This window comes from Cyprinus carpio, chromosome A18 (genome assembly GCF_018340385.1).
Source record: "Cyprinus carpio isolate SPL01 chromosome A18, ASM1834038v1, whole genome shotgun sequence".
In the NCBI taxonomy this organism is placed as follows: domain Eukaryota; kingdom Metazoa; phylum Chordata; class Actinopteri; order Cypriniformes; family Cyprinidae; genus Cyprinus; species Cyprinus carpio.
Genome location: NC_056589.1, coordinates 8,935,940 through 8,958,252, shown reverse-complemented (window position 1 = coordinate 8,958,252; position 22,313 = coordinate 8,935,940). Strand labels below are relative to the sequence as shown.

The following is a 22,313-nucleotide window of genomic DNA, read 5'->3' as shown; positions in this document are numbered from 1 at the left end:
GGTTTTACTTTTTATTTTAAAGTGGCACTAAAATGTTATTGCAACTCATACCATCTTTAAGAAATGTAAAAATCTACTGTGTAAATGTAAACAATTTTCCTTATACACCTGGGCTTAGAGTAGTATGTTCTGAGGGCATGGAAACCGGTCTCTCCACGGACTGGAAATCAGGTCAACATCTCTAAAGGATCCAGGTTGAAGAAACCAGCTGATGTCTAGAGGATCTTAACTCCCTCCAGGCTGTGTGGACATGGTAACCACACGCATGTTGTGGCTGATGTTCCTAAGGAACTGGGCAAAAGGATGCAAGGAGGCCTATTATCCTCAAACTCACAGCTGGGCTGCTTTTTAGCTCTGGGGTCTGGTGGGAATAGTCTCCATTAAGATCTTATAAGCAGCTCAAATTTTATCTGTGCATATTGATTTTATTTGATATTAGAAAGCCTATTAGCTTGTCACATTCTCAGATGGTATGACTGTGAACTTTTCATGCATCATTTCATTTTTAAAGAACGACATGGGAAAAACATCACGGTTCAATGTAAACTCTGCCTTTCAAAGATTAATTTGCTGTCCACTGCATCGGATTCCACGTGGAATCTAAAGAAGCTTTTGCAGGTAAGCTGCTTTTTCTCAAATTAATATTACATATCTAATCAACTCTTGACAAATACATGATTATTACTTGAATTGCAGGTTGGTATGTCATAACTGTCACCACTTCTTTGGTGGACTTCGTTTCTTCAAACTCTTTTTGTATTCACAATTTAATTCACACATAGGCCTACGTCAAACCGATTCATTGTGTGTGCTAAAGTTATAGTTCATTTGTAAATTGGTTTTGTGCTTCACTTCAAACATGTTCATGAATGCACTGTACTTTTTTTAAGACTGTATTTGTGGCATTGATTGACATATATAACTGGTCTCATCTATTAACACACAGGGAAGGGGACAGTAATGGCAAAATTGCTTGAGTATGGCTAAACCCACCCAAGCAGCTGTCCATAATTCTAGACACTCTCCCATAAGAAATGCGTAGGGCCCATCACTCTACTGTCACTGTTGATGCAGTCGAGTCCATTGCAAACATGAAACTTGTTGATCCTTCTGTGACTTGATGGAACTCTGAATATTCAGCTGTTTAAATGTATATTCAGCGGTTTTTTTTTTTTTTTGGTAATGTTGCTATTGTTTGATGTTTTTCATTGATACTGTCATATGCACTTCTAGTTTTATGTTTTAAGTAAACAGGTTTTAAAAACCATAAGATAATTTTGTTGTATTCCGTGTTACTGTCAACAAACACTAACAGAGGTAAACCCCATTTTCTGAACTTCAAGACATTTACATGATTTTGCCCATGTGTATTTTCCCACTCAAAAAAGACAGGTCACAATGATACACTTGCTGGCCATTTTATTGATATTATTTTACAGTGGAACCAATGATAACAGAATGAAACCAGCATTTAAAGGCAAAATTAACAACAAAAAAATAAAATAAAAATAAAAAATTTTAAGTGTTCTACATGCTATATCTGAAACTAATTCAATCATGCTCGCTTGGAAAAAATAACTTTTTCATAAAAACATACAATTAAAATAAAATTAATGACTTACAATATACTTCACCATTAACTTCATTTTAAATGTACCTTCCATATATATATATACACACACACACACATACACACGTATATGAAAGAAAAAAAATTAAGACTTTTAGGCGCATAAAATGGCATAAAGCAGTATTCCTCTCATACAAAGCACCTATAAGTATTAAAAAACAAAACAAAAAACAAAAAAAAGAGGAGGAAAACAAAGAAAATCCTTATGGATGAATCTTTATGAAAACAAAAGGCTGAACTTGGGAGAACATCATGAATTTCTGTACAACTCAAACGGATAAGCGATCATCCACAGCTAAACACAGAGCGCCAAAACAGACCAGAATGGAAGTCCAATGCCTTACATTGAAAAAATTACAACGTTTCTTAAAATAAATATCTCACATCTGCTAAAAATAAATAATGATCTTAACACTTCACTATGGCAAATGCAAAATGAAAAATAGAAATCGCTGTGCACTACATCGTTGAAAGGGCAAGTGTTTCTTTAAAGCACTACAGTTGGGAGACAGAACCTTCTGCTGTTACCTTGAGGTAGATAACGCCTTTACGAACCTACAGTTAACGCATCGCAAACCAACAGTTAATGCTTGCTGGGCTGGCATCACGTTTGAGGAAGTTTACAGTATGAACAAAATGACAAAAGGCTTCGCTTTTAAATGGAAATGAGGTGGAAAAAGTCAAATAAATACATTAGCCTCAATTAAAAACAACAGGAAGAGAAAGGCCAAGACGCACTGCTTGTGTCAGTCCTATTGGCTGTCAGTCAGAAGGTCCCATTATGATGTCAGTGGCGGCGTCTCCCACATGGTTAGTGCATTATTCCGCCCTCTTTATCTCTATTCCTTTGCTTTTGTACTTAACAGTCGTTCCTCTGTCTTTCCCTAATATGTTTCTGAATCTACAGTACACTCTGTGCAAATGTCATGGCGTTAGTTTCTTTATATATATATATAATATCAGAGTTGAAACTGAAAATCAGAGGGCAAAAACATATGTCATGTGTAGGAACACAGTCCAGCACTTTGGATGAATTTACGAAATTAATTTACATTTAATCGACAGATTAAAAAAAAAAGAGAAAATTAAACAAGTTTCCTTAAAAGTAACCATATGTAAAAAGATAAAAAAAAAAAAAAAAAAAAGATTCAAGTACAGAAATACATAACTCTATAAAAAATAAGATGGACTCTGCTTGAACAGGGTGGATTTTTTAATTTAAATGCTTAAAAATGCTGCTGTAGGTTTTATGGGCGATTTGTGGGGAGAGTTTAACAGCAGAGGGCGTTAACGTGGCCTGGATGGACTTCAGAGGAATGTCACCCGCTCCCTCGAACCCTGGAATGGCCAGAGACTCCAGCTGCATGTTAATGACAATCTCACCACCGCAGGATATGAAGTCATCGTCCGGTGTGGACTCCTCGACAGGTTCGGGGATCTCAGACTCTACCTCCTCACGCTTGTTGAAGAGGCGGTCTAAGTAACTGCTCTGGCAGCTGTTGTTCTCCTTCTGGAGCTGCTCGTCTTTGCGGACGTCCCAGCAAGCCTCGTAGATTAGGCTGCTCTCGGTAACGTCGCTGTCTGTGAAACTCTCCCAAGGACAGGGTGCTCGGACGCCGAGCTGTGCCAGGTTCACTAGACACTTCTCTTCTTTTTCCTGACTGATGGACTTGGACATGAAGCCGCAAGGAGAATGGGAGTCCAGCTGGGAAACGGAGGTGTTCAACTCATTCAGGAGGTCAACTTCGCCAGATTCTGGCTGAAGGCTCATTTTGATGGTGCTGGCGATAAACGAGTCAAAGTCGAAGCCCTGGCTGTGGTTCCGGTGTTTTTCCTGTTCGCGATCCTTCTCGGCCACGCAGTGGTTCTGAGATGCCTCTTGCAGGGCGATCTGGGCCTTGACCAGTCCGTTCTTCTCACACTTGGTCTTGCCTTTTTTGTCATTCTTCTCTTTGCTTTGCTGCTCTTTCCAGTTGGAGAGGTCAATGATGAGTTTGGGCTCATAGTAGTGGTTCACCTCACTGTCTCTCCAGATCAAATTGTCCAGGTAGGATGGAGACACAGCTTTGTAGTTGCAAGTGTAACTGCACTCCTGGTCGCAGTATTTGTTCTCATGGTGATCTTCCTGTTGCCACGAGTGCTCTAGGGGCAGGTCGAACGATGGATCTTCTAAGAACTTCTCACACTCCCCATCCATGTATTTCCGTGGATCGATCTGGACCTCCTCCTCGTCCGTGACATCTGACATAGCACGAGGATCACGCTGCACGTCTTCCAGTTCATGGGTGCTGTGCAGGTGCCAGTCTTGATCAGAGAACTGACTTTCATGGTACCTATAGTGTGAAGGAAAATAAATTATTATGCCACTGGCAAGATGGCAGCCAGGAAAACTTACTTTCCTAAAAGGGGCTTTCCTTACACCCTCTATGCTCTAAAACTCATGACCTCATAGAATGATGAGCCAATACAGGTATTTTCCATTAGGTGAAGCTCACCTGTCCCAGTTGTAGATGTGACTGTGACTCTCATCCATGAGCAAGATGTCATCCACCTCATCCTCGATGTGGAAGGGGTGCAAGGACACTGGTTCATCTAGAGGGAAGGAGTAATCGCTCATGTATGGGTGTGCAAGAGCCTCTTCCGCAGTGAGCCGGTCCATGGGGTTAAATGTCAAGATCTTCTCCAGGAAATCCAAGGCTACAGTGAACAAATTAACAATAATACATGAGATTTTGATTTAGCCATTTATGTTTCCTTTACCAGCTTTGGTTTAGTACAAAAAGTAGCAGAATGGAGAATTTTCTAAAATCACAGAATCCTATGACTTGCTGCTGAGTAAATGGAACGGAGGGAGCGTTCAAGAGAGAAATGGTATGCAAATTTCCATGAATTCCATAAAAAATGCTTGTGCAACTAACCCTCAGGGCTGACACCAGGCAGTAACTTGGCAAGCGGCGTGTGTGGTTCTGACATGTCGTTCTTGATAAAGACAGGTATTACACTTTGGAGCTCCAGTCTGTCTTCTTCATGGACTACCGGAATGGATTCCAGAATCAGCTGCATCTGTTCCAGCTCGTGAGCACCTGTGCACACATACAAATGTTTGATTCAGACAAACTGTCAAGGGAACTGCAGTCAATATTTGGCACAAGAGACATTTGCATACTTAAAGAAACCAGTCTAGTTAGTGTGCATGTTTGAGTTTGGCAAGACTGACGGTTAATATTAGTCTCAGGGTTTGAGTTCACATTAAGAGCTTCGCTCTTTAACTATTAAAAAAGGAAAAAAAAAAAAAAAAAAAACACCTCTTCCTAATTTATTATAAAATATTAAGAACACAGGAAATGACCTTCAGCTACCTGATCATTGTGTGTGCAAGATAAGATAGTGTCACAAAGAAATGAACAACTAAAATGTCAGAATAAAAGGAAGACAAACTGATATAATACAAGATCATAGGATTTATTTAGACAAACACACACTTTTTAGTACCTGCAAAGAGTGTTTTTCCAGTCAGCATTTCAGCAAAGATGCACCCAGCAGCCCACATATCAATGGCTTTGGTGTAGTTATTTGGGGAAAGGAGCAGACGAGGAGAACGATACCATTTAGTGACCAGTCCCTCAGACAGATGCCCCTATGGGAGAGAGAGAACATTTCTTACGACCAATGTCACAGTGTCAGACAAGGATCCTTGGAAATAACACTGCTTCAAAGGCAAACATTTCTATTTATTTTTTTATATACAAAGTCCAGTGGATTTTTTTTTTTGTAATTCTCGAGGCTGGAATTTTTCCCACAGTTCAGTGTGAGGGCTATTTTTGACTCCGTGGTTGTGTTATTTTAGGGGTATGTGTCAAGCTGTTAAAACCAAAGCAGACCATATGTTCAACTGGCCATTAAAAAAAATAAAAAAAATAAATAAAATAACTTCTCTGGACCAACAAATATCATCAGAGCTTGATAGACTAAGAAAACATTTCACACCATCACAACCTGATCTCAGTGTCCTTTCATTCCCTCTTAAAACAGCACAGATGCTAAGAACACCACCAACTTAAAGGATTACAAAACAATCGTCATAGTCAAAGTTTCTGCGTAAAAGGTCTTGTGCAGGGTTACATAATGCAATAAGAGCAGATTACCTGGAAGTAGATTACCAACATCAGATCACATTCTACTCAAAGACTGTGAAAAAAAAGATCCTGCTAAAGGATTAAATTTAAACCTCAGCATGCTAAAAACACCAGACCTAAACCCAATCAGAAAAGAAAACCAAAAGCCAAACACCTGTAATGACAAGCTTAGTCTTTAGATTTTTGACTTGTCTAAATAAAATGTGATCTGTGCTTTCAAGAAGTCACTCGCTATTGGCCTAGGTCAAAAGACCATAAACACAGGTCTGTAAATATGGCATCGGGGTCCTTCCGTCAACGCAAGGAAAAGCACAACTCTCAAAATGCTGCAGGATTTGATGCATCAAAGGACCACATGATTAATCAAACATAAATCCAATTATGGCTTAGAGTGATTATCAAATCGCAAAAGGATGCGATTTTAATAAATGCACTGCCCATACAGCGTGCCAGCACCTTTGAAGAGCAAGCACTGTGAGCACAGGACCGTTTCCGCGCTGTTTGTCTCGCTCCTACTGCTGAAGTGAAGTTGGAGTTTGCACCTTAAATGTCTCCCATTTAATGTGGTTGTTAAGATGATGTTCTGTGACTGAATAAATGCACTTCTTGTCGAGATAAAGTGACAGAAACAGCAGTTGTGAGTGGGGTGGCCAACCCAAGCTCCATCCCTGTGTTAAATATTGTTAACGCATTAATCTGAAAAAATTAATTGCCTGTGTTAACGTGCTAATATAATTCTAAATTATGAGGATTTTCTGATAGTTCTGTCTGCAGTTCTAATTGCTATTCCCATTACAGATCAATCAGAAAACAGCATGTGCTCAATTCAGAAAGAGTCATATAGGGTCAGTGAAATACAAAAGTCTGCGTAAATGATTCTTGAAGAGGAGTCAAACCCAACCTGTCATGACACATTTTAGGCAACTCATTTGAAATAAATCCACCATCGCTGGTGGCGTGATGTGGCAGATGACTCATGCAGACCATGAGAGGAAGTTTAAATGTCAGACAGATCTCACAGACTCTATCACTCTACATATTTATCAGTGCTTCCTAAGGCAAGCATTATTACTGCTCACAATTACAGGACTTAACTCATCCTGCACTATTTAAAATATGGACATGATACGTCATCCAACTTGACGGAAAAAAGTAGCAAAGGAAATGTTTTCACAAAAGGAATTAGCATATCCTTGCTTTGATGTTTCATATGAGGAAGCAGTGTGTATATTTGAAAAAAAAAAATTCTTCTAAGGTCATCAGAGGCCACAAAGCGGTTCAAGTCTGGTGAAGGAGTCAGTTCAGACTGGTTTCAGAGCTTCTCTGTAAAATGAGTCAATGTGAGAAAGACAGCTGAGAGGAGTGAGAAACACTCCAGGCCCAATTTATGCCTCTAACAGTCCCCTGTGTGCTAGAAACACAGTCTCTTCTCACACCACATTTAACATACGCATATGCGCACAGAGGAGCCCCTTTGCAGCTCAGCAGGGGGAAAAACAGCCTCTGGTGACTTGACAAACTCTAAAACCTCAAACGGCTGCAAAGACGAGGCAGAACAAGTTTGAACCCAATGACACAAGCAAACATCATAAAGAGGACTTGGAGGAAGACCAGAAACCAGAGAGCTCAGCCAAACACAGACAAAGAGAAGAGAGGAGAGGGGGAAGGGAAGACGGGGGTTGATCCACTCTGCACGTGAATTCCAAACATTCCTCAGACTGGGTCAGATTTCTAGAGCAGAGCAGCTCAAGATAAAAAAAAATAAATAAAAACACCTCTAAAAACAAGCTGCTGCCCTTCAATATACTTTTCATCTGTTTTGCCCTTAGCATTGAACTGGCCATTTTTGCAACTGTACCTTTAAAGACATGTAGAACATGTAAATGAACACTTGTTGAATAATCAGTATGTAATACTTGATATGTAAAGTATATGGGGTTAAAATAAGTTAAATAACTACATATGGAAGCAGTGTTCTTTGGGATGCACCGATCCAATACTCAGTATCCGATATTGCCATTTTCTGCCACATCAGTTATCGGTCGAGACCGATACAAATCCGATATTCTGCGTATACTATTCTGTGTAATTGTTAAGCCCCATGAAAGACACAAAAACATTATACAGCACCATAAAAGTATCAGTGCACTATATTCCAAGAGTTGTAATGTAAAGTACAGATGCATATTTAAGTCATTAAAATTAGGTTCATGTAAACTCTTCTCTCCACTGTAGCTGTCTGTCATCCTCCATTCAGCATTCAAATTGCGTGTCGTGTTCGGTTAAGCCAGTCAAGACGATGAAACTCTCTCCAAGATGATTCAGCGTCCCTATAATTATACTTGATCTGTAGATAAAGATCAGTGGTTTTGCATAAAAAGACTTTATCTTGCTGGAGTTTAGTGCTGTTTCTAAATCATGTTACTTTCTACCGGATGTCAGTTAAGATCACAATACTGGAGTAGAGCACACTATGAATTGTTCTTCACACACACACAGAATTACTGAGATTTAAAAGTGTTAAAGGAAAAGACTATTGCACAGATATAATATACAACGCATCAATATATTTTTCCTTTGTGCTTTGAAATATTCTATGCGGAGCGCTGCGCAATTCAAGCGTTTCTTCAAGCGCATTATTCTGTGCACTGAATGCACATAAGCGTTTTGTGCTTCTCTGTGCTGGAGTCTTTCATTTTATAATAATTTTGTTGTTAATAGCCTTTCTTGTACCGTCCTATCTATTATATGTTGCTGCCTCATTACTGTGCTATACATTTAAAAGAAATGTATTTTAGTGTTATAGTATACTTGTTTTTCATGAATGTATTTTACAACAACACAAAGAGCATTGTGTAACATTTTACCAGATTTAGCCCTACATTTATTCACTTTTATTTGATCTCGACTAAATGTTTTTTCACTTAATGTTTAGATTTTTATAAAATTGAGTACTCATTTTTCTAGAGTAATTTTGCTGCAGAATTATCCACTAACCTAGTTTACAATAGTATTTTTTCAGATTATGATTAAATATTTTTCATGTATTATTTTTCTGTATAATGAATTTGTCTATATTTACTTTAATATATAAAAAAGTGATGATCAGGTCAACACACAAAAGGTATAGAAATTCTACACTGATTAGAAAAAAAAAAAAAAAAAACTGTGCTGGTATCGGATCAGTATTCGTATCGACCGATTCTCAGAATTTTTGGTATCGGGTATCTGGAAAAAATGGAAAGGTATCAGTGCATCCCTGAGTGGTAGGTGTTCTTACTGTTGGTACCTTAAAAGCTCAAGCCAAACTCTATCAAAACTGAGTCTCCTGCATTCTTCACATAATGAATACTATTTGTATGACAGATAGAATTCCTGCTCATTTAGAGAGCTCCAAACTAGTTAATTATGATGTTCCATTATAGTTAAGATGCTGCCTTAGAAGGTTGTTACCTTCTACTCGAAGGTTAGAGCTTCAAGTCACAGGAGAATCATTATTTCTCCAGGTCTGAAAAACCTTGTTCAAACAATCCATAATTACACTTTCTCCAGCCCTGACTAGTGTTCCAAACAATGCTTTTTCAGCCACAGAGCCTTGGCTTATGTTTAGTGCTTAAACAGCCTGTCTGAATTATAGCTTGAAGCTAGATCATATTTAGCCCTTCAAAACTGACCCCACTTGCATGGACAGTAGCCCTGTCCCAGTGGATGCAAGCCATTTTAAAGACTGATTTTACTGGATTGCCTTCACTTGCACTTAATTCACTGAAAAGGTTCCCCTATTTTTTTGCATCCTGCCACATCTGACGTCAATGACAGTTGGGACAGTTGGTCCCATTCTCCATCTATCAATGCACAAAACTGCTTAAACAGGTCAGCAAAAGTGAGCACACAGCAGTTTGTCAGTAGTCTGCAGCAAAGAGGGAGAGAGAGAGGGAAAAAAAGTGAAAGAAAAGGAATGGATAGAAGCAAAGTTCTGCTGACTTCTCACCATCGCACTGTCAATCATGCATAAACAAACTTTCTTAATAATATGTAAATTTAGTTGTATTCTGACCGCGTGCGCCATGTAAATGTGTTACATGTGCCCCTTTTGATCAGAATTCAATATCATTTCAACATCTTAATCGAATATCTACAGTTCCCTTATGTGTCTAAAAATTATTTATGAGCAGCACTGAGAAACAGACAGAAAAGTTAAGCTATTAAAGATAGCTGCATTTCTGGAGTGAAAAGGAGACAGACTCCATACAAGTTTACAACACAACGAACATAAATCATTCACAGATGGGTAATATCATCATAAGAGTTTCATGACCTACATTCTGAAATTCACTGTGCTTTTGTGAATGAAAATTAATGAGCTGGATACATTACTGTGCAAGTTTACTCAAAACAAATGGCAAGAGTTAGCATGCTTCCACAAGAAAACAGTGGGGAAACATGTTTTCAGTTGAAATCGTTAAAAAAAAAAAAAAAAAAAAAAAAAAACCTTTGTACATAACCATTTAAACTGCATAAAATCCAGTTTTTATACAACATTTTTAACGACAATTGTGAATAATTATGTTTCTACTCAAATTCATTGATGAAAAACATTAAACAGTGACTGTAATAAACTGTTTTCATAACAGATTTATGACACGTGATGCAATTCAAGTCTTATTCTGAATAATTTTCCACTTTTTAATTTTTTTTTATACCCACGTAAACACGAGTCTGATTTCTCAAACCTTCCATACTCAAACTTAAAGGTCCCCTCGAAACACGCAGCATTATTCTATGTGGTGATGTAATTTCAACTGAAACAGAAAGAGAGGGCGGGACATAAAGCAGCCCCGCCCCCTTTTTAAAATAGCCAATAGCGTTTTGCTCGGGCCAGAGCTGGTGAGCTCGGTAAAGCCACATTTGACAGCCACAGTCTAATAGATTACCCCCTAGATTCAATATGAAACTCTTAGTAAAACAAAATAGTGGTCATAATCATGCTGAGGCTGTGTAGTTGTAAAAGTTTTTAATATATGCCGCACATATGATCTGCTCCGTGCGATTGCGTCTCTGGACCGGAGCCAAAATCCTGATCAGACTGTGTATGCTGCTGCGGTTTGCGCGAAACAATGTGAAAACAGACCTCATTTGCACCAATCGATATTTACACTGTCTGAATCGTTCCCTATCACCTACAGTGGTGCACATCAAACCATTCAGTGTACAGGAAATACTACACTGGGACAAGTGAACGATCTCAGACGGCACTTCAGTGTCTATTTTTAGTGCAGGGGCGGGCGCTTCAGATTCTAGAGAGCATTTGATTGGTCAGAAGATTTGATGAGAAGATGAAGTACAATGTGACGTCAAAAAAATTGAGCCGTTTTGAAGGAAGTGATGAACTGCAAGCTTTGAATGCATATATCTTCTAAATACAAATCACCGTTTTGGAGCACATTGCCTCAAGCCTGTGTTATACTTTCCACGTCCATGAGTCCGCTATGGTATGCGTGATGTAAAAATTGTCATCGGAGAGTGTGCATGGAGGCTCTGAGCGGACATCCGCGTGCCTCCCATTTTTTGTGTCCGCACGGTCAGTAGTCTCCAAAAGCACCAATTGCACATGCGCAGGCTGTGTGAAGAAGCCCGTTGCTACTCAAACCTGTACAATCCATCGATAAAACAATATAAAGACAGCCAGATGGGCAATAATTCTGGGCAACTGTTTGTTCACATGTTTGTTGCGGAGCGGACCATCAGCGTATGCTTTCGGTAGTTTAAATACAAGTAGTCTGTGTCCACACTGTCCATGTATGCGTCCGGATTACTCATGTGAAAAATGATTACACAGGCTTTATAGATAACCTTAAAAGGTTAGTTCACCCAAAAATGTAAATTCTGACATTAATGACTCACCCTCATGTCGTTCCAAACCTGTAAGACCTCCGTTCATCTTCGGAACACAGTTTAAGATATTTTAGATTAAGTCCAAGAGCTTTCTGACCCTCCATTGAAAATGTATGTATGGGATACTGTCCATGTCCAGAAAGGTAATAAAAACATCAAAGTAGTCCACGTGACATCAGTGGGTCAGTTAGAATTTGATGAAGCATCGAAATACATTTTGGTCCAAAAATAACAAAAATTACGACTTTATTCAGCATTGTCTTCTCTTCCGGGTCTGTTGTGAGTGCGTTCAAAACACTGCAGTGATGCTGCTGACGTACGACGCTGCTGACGTGTTATCTTTGTTATTGGGCACACCAGAAAACACGTCAGCAGCGTCACACGCACTTTAGTGTAAATGAAACCTCGCTTCTGCGCCATTCATTAGAGTCACGCAGAACATGCAGGATTCATATATAAATCAACTTTTAAGGCCTAATAGTAACAAATACTAGTCCATATAGTGATTTGATTTAAATGTAATGAACTACTTTTGATTAATTCATTCAAAATTTGGCCAATTCCGTGACATTCCGCGTTAAACTGTGAATTCTGTTTTTATGGCTGGATTCCATCCGCGTTGTCCGCATCACGCAAATCACAGGGCACTACAATTATACCAGCACAATGTATACTCACACTTTAACTGCTTCTATTCTTGAACACTTAATGATTATCTAATCAAAATAAAAGGGCAACGCTGAGTCTAGGAGAACTCACCGGTATCACACCCACTCCTGACGCATCGTGTTCAACTCGAGCAGCGGTCTAAAACGGTTTATTTAATCACCAAATGGACACAAGTTTACTTCAAGAACGAACAAAGAGACATAGATAAGTTTAAGTTCAGTGTTTAAAAAAAAGGAGCAAACGGAAAGAGCGATCTATATTATAGCTCTATAAATGAAGCATACAGAGTTTATTAGAGCCACAGAAAGAAAGTTTCAATGAAAATGCTTAATATACAATTCATTATGTACATTATATTCACCCCGAATTGTTGTTAATGTAATTTAATGGAAAACTATGTGAATGGCGCTCTGCGGCACAACAGGATTTTCTGTCAGCTGCATTTAAATCTGGGTCTTAAGTTTCTTGCTCTTTTCAGGGTGCAGCGTCACATGTCTAAACAAATAGCACATGCTGTCTGTGATTTCAACCACTAGAGGCCACTCTCGCACTGTATAATGAAAACAGACCCTTCTCAGCCGCTCCAGCAACGGACGCAACCCGGGAAACTATTGCCATGGATTTTTGCTGATAGCCGATTGTTCCAGCAATCAACTATCGGTGCCGATTAATCAGCAAAACCGATACATCAGTCGATCTCTAATACTAACACCCCAAAAAAAAAAAAAAAAAAAAAAAAAACTTTCATTTTGATTTCATGGGGACTTTAAGCAATTTGTCACACGTCAGTAAAGCGGTTGACTCAGTAATTACAGGACCAGATCCTGATATCGTCTCTCAATTTTCTTGTTCCTTGAGGAAAAAAACCCAGACCAGAAAAGTATGTGCGGGGGAGCGACAGCAGCTATTCATAGACGAAGCAGGAACAGCTCTCTCTCTAAAAGGCTCTGAAGGAGGCGTCTGAGTGAGAGAAGATCTGGCTGGCATATGGATCATGTGAGCCCATAGAAAAGAAACAATTACAAATGAGACATGTGTACGCTTGGATCCAGCCACATCCCTCAACATCAACCAGTGAAATCACCTCTCCACAACAAACTTGCAAAACCACACAAAAACTGAACAGTTTAAGCAAAGGAACTAAAGAGAGACTTTAAACAACAACACACCAACATTAACAGCAAAGTCAAAAGCAGACTTATTCAGATTCCCCTTTCAGCATATGAAGAAACACTGGATATTCAACTCTTGATTCATTAAGGAACAGCTGGGTCGTTCTTTCATACTATTTCTGGAATGTCCCTGTCAACTTCCTTTCATAACACATACAACCGGATATGCAGAAACTGTACTGGATGTTAACATATACAGGAAAGGGTGACAGGGAGTCAGAGGTGTCATTTCAAGGACTATGGCAATACTGTTTACATCCTGTGATACATCCATCAGTGAATGGAATAAAAGCTCATTCATAGCTCAGCCAAATAAGACGCCATCTGGCTGGTTGTCAATGAGATGAAACGGACTTCAAACACTAAAAGAGATGAATATGAAAAAAAATAAATACCTTATGGGAATAGTGGGGGTCCATTATACGGGCAAGTCCAAAGTCCCCGATTTTCAGTACCAAGTCTTCAGTGTTGACGAAGAGGTTGGCAGGCTTCAGGTCACGGTGAAGCACGTTTGCAGAGTGGATGTATTTGAGTCCTCGCAGCAGTTGGTACATGAACAGCCGTGCGTGATCCTCGGACAACAAGCCCTGTTCCAGTACTTTACAGAGGTCGGTTTCCATGTACTCCTGTACAATGTACACAGAGTTGACCTCCGTCAGAGAGCTCACATCCTCCATGAGCCTCCGGCCACTGGGCCCTAGCGTTTCAAACACCTTCACTATGTTGTCGTGATCGAGCCTGCGGATGATCTTGATTTCGCGCAATGCGTGTTTAACGCTCTGGGGGTCGGTTAAGACAATCTTTTTCACAGCAACCCTCTTGTCACAATCGGTGTCGACAGCGGAAAAGACCAGTCCATTGCCCCCATAGCCCAGAGGCTTTAGGTCCATGTAGCGAGGGCCAAGATCGAAGCCGTGAATGTTCATAAGGCTTTCAAATTTCTCTGCCATTTTGCGGCCTACAAGAGCACCTCTGTGCAGATATTATAGCAGGAAGGATTTCTGATATGCAGCCGATCTTGAGTTGCAACTACTAGAGCTAATTTGAGAAAGACAATCCTAACTTAACAACAAAAAAAACAAGACAAACACTCAAGCCTATAAAGACTTGAGCGTTTTCCCTGAACGACCGTTACAGCGTATTTCTGAGAGATGGTTGGAACTCATTCGGATATGTTGCCAAGATATGTTATCATCATCCACAGCACTTTTTAGCAGCTTTTTATGTAGTTTGTGGGAGCGTTTTCTTTTTATTCCAATGTTTATTAGGGCTTAACGGAATGAATTTGGAAGCCAATCAAATATCTCTGAACGTAACTGAAAAAATTAAAGTCACTACCTATTAAACCATCATCACAGTGCAGAAATTTTCAGTGTATGACTGGCTCTGAGCAGCAGCATTACTAACGGTCCAAGTAAATGGTGATAAATCTACTTTTTTTTTTCCTTTTCCTGTTTAAAACACCTGATGTTCGGGAAACCGAAAGGGTTGATGATCTTAGTGAGACAATTCCTTCTCAATGATCAGGTGGCTCCAGCTCACCGCAGTCGCAATCAAAACTATCCTCCATTTTACACTGGGATACCCTGCAAAACAGAGCAGAAAAACAACAGATTAGCAATGAACCATATGTCGGAAGACCAAAACACAAATCTGTTTACAATTCGTTCGCTATGAGCACTTTATAAATATGCTTTCTCGTTTCTATGGAGAAGGCGTTTGAGCAGCGTTCAGCTCAAATGAGACCATACAAAGGATACAGAAGAGAATGTAAAAATCTAGCCTGAACATACTCATTTAAAAAGGCAAGACCACAAGTAGACATAAGAATATACAGCACCGCTTATTCATATCTTAAATTTCTGAATGAAATTGCTCTGGTAAAGCGCTTACACAGTTGTGAGAGCCCTCTTGGGCAATGTTTCCTGTGTGTGTTCATGTACCCCCATCTATGACGTCTCTACACTATCTTATGTCATGGGTTCCTGTTTCCCCTCCTCTGACTGTAAAAGACACCACAATGATCGTAACACACATGTAATGGATTAACCCGGCTCCCAGCCTGTGTGTGAAGACACAAAGGTTGGGGGTGATTCAGCCACGTTGCAGTAGTGTGTGAGAGAGACGATGGCCGACTGGCTGCCAACCATTTTGTTAACTGAAGGAGGGAGCCAACAAACACTGAATCAGTTCTGAACTGGCATTATACCAACACCTATAAGTCATATTTAAACAATGATAAAGTGAGTTAACTAATAAACATAAACCCATTAGATGCTTTTGTTATGGATCTACCACTTAAACTCCATTGAACACAAGAGCGACAATGTTTACTGCTACATTAAACACTCAAAAAGTAAAAATATTAGGATTTTCCAGAAATAACTACAGAAACTGATCATTCAATGTTAAAGTGAATAGTGCGAGAAATTGAAAAACAAAATACAATAACGAGGCATACTAATAAACTATCGTGTTGTACATACACTGGTTATTTTTATTGCGGTCCTGTAAAATTTATAGTTAATCGGGAAGTGTTTTATGGTTTTATTGGTCACTTTCGGTCCTCCATTTTGCTGACAAGCTACATGCTAAAGCTAAAAATGAACCGGCTCGGAGTCTAAACACTGCTTACTTTCACAAAAACTGTAAAACAGAATCAATAACCCAGTAATAACAGTAAGAACCCCAAATATATAAACACTATAAAACTGGCGGTAAAATAAAACGAACTATAAATAACGGCGCGATTCACATAAAGAGCGAGTCACCTTAAAATCATGTTTTAAAAAACATATATAACCCAGGTAATTGTGAATATAACTTTAATATACCAGACTAATGTCCTACATATGAGTAAAGAGTGTTTTCTAATGATTTATGTGTTAAATCTTGATGTTTTAAGGCGCTTCAACGCGTTACCTGAACAAAGAAGGTTTATTGTGCCACGGCTAATCATCGCGCCGCCTTCTGCCGATAAAATAAAACCTTTAACCAACACAAATAGCCATATTTACGCCCCAGACGCGCTCATATATAAAGCAAAGACGTAAAACGTGTACTTACTGTTCTCACGGGTGTCATGTATATTTTATTCCTAACCGTTCTTGGTCAGGTTTGTATGCGCTACCAGCGTACTCCCCTCACAAACTGCCGAATGAAGCTCTGCTGTTGAAGCATTGTGAGTAAGCGCGGCTACGCATGCGCATTTTGCGCTTCTAAGCGCTGCTCTTTGAAGCGTTACTGCGCATGGGCATTGATTGAAAGCTCGTGCACTCCTCTCGCTTCTTTTATTGATATGGAAACCGCGCCGCATTCAAACCTGATTCAAACTCATTAATTTGAAATTCACTGCAATAACCACAAAATCTATGAAGGCCCAGTGTACTTGAAATTACATCAAAGCACACGAAACTGTGAAATCAATAAATAATTAGCCTATGTAAATACAATTTTTAAATTTAACAGCACATAAAATACAACAATTTATGTTTTAAAAATATTGCAATTTTCCATATCACAAAACTAGTGTATAACTAAACATTTTAAACACATTTTAAGCGTAAATATTTTAAAAGCATTATGTATTTTAGAATAATAAGCTTGATTTATATTGGGCAATTTATTTCGCTCTTTAATAAACAATAATCTGTAGCCTACACATTTTGTTCGTGATATTCCAGTTAAATTAGGAGTGAATGCAGAACCTGCTGCAGGGTGTCATATATCTTGCTTGTTAGCTAAACCTATCTGCTTTAGCTGTCGTTTCAGGGCAGTTTAACTCCAGATGCTGATGGAGCAGGATCGTTCTGTTCTGTCCAGGTCGGTACAGTTGATCTGCCGGTAGGGGCAGACTGCTTCAGATCTCAATGTTCCCATCATTCAAGATGTGTTCCCATTATAGGCTAATAGTTCAGGGTCTGTGGTGATGTAGTTAGATTGGTATCTTGAATTTACATGTTTTACTTACGGTTTTTGTTAATTAATTAATTTAGTTCTCTGTTTATCCAATGTATATGCGCAGTTTATCCATTTTTACTTATCTTTTCACAATAGCATGGCCTAAAATAGGTTACCCTTGACCATTTTAAGATTATCTTAACAACATCATCCTATAATGTTCTTATCTGATGTAGGCTATACAGACAGCATGTTCTGATCCAGCTCTACTCACTGCATGTGGTTCAATTAGTCGCTCCCTCCCTGTTCCGTTTCCTTTATTTCCAGAAAGCACGTTATGGTTATTATCCGAGTGTCTTCATGGCTATCAGCAAAGGTCTGACCGCAGGACGCATGATGATGCTGTAACATCGCCGCAGGCGAGCTGTTTAAAACCCATGGTGTTCACAAGCCTTCAGACTGATACGGCAACGAACACGGTCTTAACACACTAAACGTAGCTCAGCCACGCTGCGGAATAATCAGGACTGCATGTCCTGCGCCAGTGCTGAATGAATGGATGGATGGACGCGGCGCATCATCAGCAGCTTCAGCAGAGGCGCGCATGTGAATCCCCATGTGCTCGCGCCTATGCCGCACTACGACTGCGCTATATCAGTAGCACCAAATCACTGCCATGTGTGAACCCTATTCATCATATCACACGTTTTACATACTCCTAAATCCCAGCAGAAACCATTTTATAGATTACCGTTATTACTGTATTAATTATGTAATATGAAGTATTATTTTATTTATTTATTTTTGTTTAACCGGAGACAAAATAAACGTTAAGTGAAATAAAACATAAAAAAAACTTAAACTTATTTTATTTCAGCTAGTTACAAAGGCAATATATTAGTTTAGTTTTATTTGAAGCACTAAAATAACTAACTAAATAAATAATAAAAAATATTATTTAAAAATATACTATAACTATATATATATAACTATATATATATATATATATATATATATATATATATATATATATATATATATATATACACTAATGAAAATTTAAGTAAAAAACAGAAAATGTCACATTCAAAAATATTACCAAAAAATACAATAGTGTGTCAATGCTAATAAAATAACACTGCTTGAGCACTCCAGACACTTTATGGAAAAGAGCAACATGGAAATTCTGCAAGACATACATTTTTTGTGGGTCCAAGAGGATATATATATATATATATATATATATATATATATATATATATATATATATATATATATATATATATATTGCCATATGGTCCAAGAGATATTTTTTATATATAATAACATCTGGCATTTGGTCCTATGGAAATCTAACTGTTGGTGTGTCTGTGCCACACATTCTACTCACATTGCTGTCTGATTTTGTGATGTGATGTTCCATATTATAATAATTATATTATGTGACTCTAAGGTTGCTCAATCTTGGCTAAAGTCTAATATAAGGTGCAAACTATTCATATGTAGAAATATTAAGAGGTTACCCATCTCGGTAGTAATGTTGTGTAACATGGAGACGTATAGTATTACAGCTTATTAAAATTTTATGATGGAAGAGTTTCACATAGTCCTGTTTCACACTTAACTTTCTTATAGGTCAGTCACTAGGAGTCCAAATCAACCCACACAACACATGCGTGACCCATGCAAACATTTCTGATTGTAGAGGGATACATTTGAATAAAGATAAATATAAACACAAGCTAGTGGTGTGATAATGTGGACTTTGTGTCTACCTGCAGCATGTGGAAGGAGGACAGGTGTTGGGTAACAGTCTGAGAGACATTCAGTCTCTATATTACATGTACTCAAAGAGAGAAGGACACCAGGAGAAAGGTCTCTGAAACTAAGTTAGAGTCTTATAAGAGTCACCTTATTAGTAAGTGTTACAAATTAAGTATTGTGTCATTCCCTCACATGTCAAACACTGAGGTCTATTACCCTCTCTGTCACCAGACTGTCTTTAACAAACAAATGCTCATAACCCTCTTTCACAACCTAACATTTATAAAAATTACGACATTTCATAGAAATCACATGTGGGGTTTTCCCTTTCACCTTTGGATCAACCAGACAAAACGTGAACTTATTCTTATAATAGACTTCTATTTTATGAACATTTTATTTAATAAACAAACAGAAATATTGTTGTTCATTCTTGATTAAATTACCTTAACACAAAGTATTAAATACCATTTGCACCATGGACATAAATAATATCTCAAATTGTTTTTTGCTTTTTGAACAGAAGTGTGCAATTAATTTTCCAATTGGTTTGACTTTTTATAATATGTGTCTGATCCTCTGTACTTATACTGAAAAACATTGACAGCCATGTTAAAGACACCTAGCAACTATTCAAAGCACCTTAGTAACCATTTAGCATGGTAACATCATAATGGTGAGTTTTTCAAGCACCTTTCATAGACAATGCAATTGTCTACTTTGAAATTCTACATTTTATGACCAGTTAATGCACTAACCCAGTTATCTCAAGTCAACTCAGTATAGAGCATTTCATAAAACATATCGTTTCATAATATCATAATGTCGAGGTTTATAATATCTTAATATCTTCATGCTTTATTGTCACATTTGCAGATTCGAGCTTGGCCATAATATACTTTATAATGATACAAGCAATCAAGCAGTTGAGATATGTTGTATAATAGCTGGGTGTTACATTTTGCGAGGGAATAAAAGCTCAGGCAGTTGATATTTGCCATTTAGTATACATGAATGTATTGCATGTATGTGGGTTAAGTTCAATTTAACATGTATCCAACTTTATATAGAGAGATATGCGATAATAGAGTTTACATTTTGTGATGATTTAGACAAATCATGCAGCCAAGATTATCTATCTACAATATGAACACAACACCAAAATAAATGTGTAATGTTTAAAACCAGGGGTCTCAAACTCAATTCCTGGAAGACCGGAGCCCTGCAGAGTTTACATTCAACCCTAATTGAATCTAAACACAATCAAGTCCTTCAGGCTTACTTGAAAACTACATGGTACGTGTGTGTTGGAGCAGAGTTGGAACAAAACTCTGCAGGTCTCCGGCCCTCCTGGAATTGAGTTTGACACCACTGTTCTAAACATTTACAAACCATTTAACATGCTTTTTTTATGCAAAACAACTTCCAGTACAGGAATTCCCTTGGGGGAAATCAGGGGTTGCTGATCAAGGGCACTATGGCCAGTCATTCTATAGTTCCTGGGTCACAAGCCCATATCATTAACCAGTAGACTACCACTACATCAACCATCACAGTTAATTACATAACGTTCTGATGATTGACACCTCTATCCTTCAGAGAGATTTACCTTAGTTGTCACAGACATCACTGAGAAACCACTGATCAAAACAATAAAGCCGTTGAGGAATGTTCTATGATCTATAGTTTACATAATCCAGTGAGACAGTCATTACGGTCCAGTGAGCCTCCTACACCCTCTCATGACTCTACTTGCTGGACGCTTGTGTACCATACTCTATTTACTGCATGTGAGCACATGCTGTCTAGAGTTTTATTGAGGAATCAGTGCTCTTCATACCAAATAGTTGATTTTTGTGCCCTATTATGACATTACAATGTACACATGGCCACAGCTATTCACCTAATTATGTTCGGATGAAGCTGTGCTGTAAATTGTAACTGTGCTGGTTTAGGGGTCACTGATGCACTCCTGGTTATGACAGTTTTGAAGTTTCGCTATGCACAAGTGAGCCATGCCAGGACGTTCCTGTCACCCCTAAATTCTGAAGATGTCCCTGTTTCTGGGATCCTTCCCAACCTTTCATCATAAATCAGCCAAAACATTCAGTCTCTATATTACATGTCCTCAAAGAGAGAAGGACACCAGGAGAAAGGTCTCTGAAACATAGTCAGCGGTCTTATAAGATTCACCTTATAAGTAAGTGTTACAAATTAAGTAGCAAGGTTCAAACAAGCGAAACAGGTAACTTACCATGGCTGAATTCATCCAACAACAGTTGGGAATGCATTTTTTTTAAGTCAGTAATCCATACAAAAGTGTCAAAGAAGTGAGAGAAACTCTCCAAAAAAGCAGTATCCAGTACGGAGAGGTTAAAAGCAGGTCTACAGAGACAACCAGAGGGTGTCCAGAGCGGTAGTGGTGTGGAAGAACACTCAGCTGTTTCTGGACTCGGGCTCCATAGTGGGCTGTTATAGGCTGAGAGAGAAGGGGTGGAGTTTCGTCTGTGTATGGTTCTGTTAGTCAGCACCAACTCTATAGTCCTATAACAGGTCACTATCTCTCATGCTCAACTGTCTCTCCTGCTCCTTCAATCTCTTCTTATTTCTCACACTTTTTACCCATTTTTCTTTCTGTCATTCGGTGCACATACACAAACTAAGATCATTATGATTTCCTTTTTTATAGACAGCAGCAGGCTGACTGCTGTTTGAGTTAGAGGTGAATCAAACAAAAGGGAAAATTACATTTCTGCTTTAGTACAGCTTGACCATATGCAAAACATTACTTCAGCTGACTGTGCAGTTCTGAGGTAGCAAGGTTCAGACAAACTATTAATTTACAGACATACCTTTTCATATCGCATTATGATTAGTGCACATAATAAATTAGTCTGACACAGTGCACGTGATCTTATAGTGTTCAGTTCATTATTCCAATGAGGATTTTGGCTTTGGTAACTAAGTCCCCATATATTTTTTAACCACTTCATTCCAAAAACCTGTCATAAGAAAACCAATTTCCATGATTCAATCAGCTCCTGAGGTTTCCCATTCCAATACTGTTGGACTTTATGCTTGAGTTGCAAATTTAGTCCCTGTTGACTTTAAGTATGCACATGCACGTCTATGATACACTATGCAGTG

General features: G+C 38.5%; 1 protein-coding gene across 3 annotated transcripts; it reads right to left on the bottom strand.

Moving 5' to 3' along the window:
• Window positions 1–1,402: 1,402 nt before the first annotated feature.
• Window positions 1,403–21,575, bottom strand: LOC109102359 (mitogen-activated protein kinase 6). 3 transcript variants are annotated; one of them, XM_042774969.1, is made up of 6 exons: window positions 21,421–21,575; window positions 13,898–15,088; window positions 5,123–5,267; window positions 4,549–4,713; window positions 4,126–4,327; window positions 1,403–3,963 (listed from the first exon to the last, which is right to left on the bottom strand). In XM_042774969.1, the coding sequence occupies exons 2-6, from the start codon at window positions 14,450–14,452 to the stop codon at window positions 2,844–2,846; spliced, it is 2,187 nt and encodes a 728-aa protein (XP_042630903.1). In that variant the 5' UTR covers window positions 14,453–15,088; window positions 21,421–21,575; the 3' UTR covers window positions 1,403–2,843. The 3 variants fall into 3 exon arrangements, with proteins under 3 accessions (XP_042630903.1, XP_042630902.1, XP_042630901.1); XM_042774968.1 differs by lacking the exon at window positions 21,421–21,575 and adding an exon at window positions 17,677–18,036; XM_042774967.1 differs by lacking the exon at window positions 21,421–21,575 and adding an exon at window positions 16,569–16,731.
• Window positions 21,576–22,313: the final 738 nt, after the last annotated feature.

Bases quoted from the DNA above. Each gene is read 5' to 3' on its own strand.
- LOC109102359 (XM_042774969.1), bottom strand. From the start codon at position 14,452: ATGGCAGAGAAATTTGAAAGCCTTATGAACATTCACGGCTTCGATCTT. The intron at 4,714-5,122 runs GTACTAAAAAGT...ATGTGTGCACAG, and splicing joins TGGAAAAACACTCTTTGCAG to GTGCTCACGAGCTGGAACAG. The intron at 3,964-4,125 runs GTGAGCTTCACC...TTCACACTATAG, and splicing joins CACATCTACAACTGGGACAG to GTACCATGAAAGTCAGTTCT.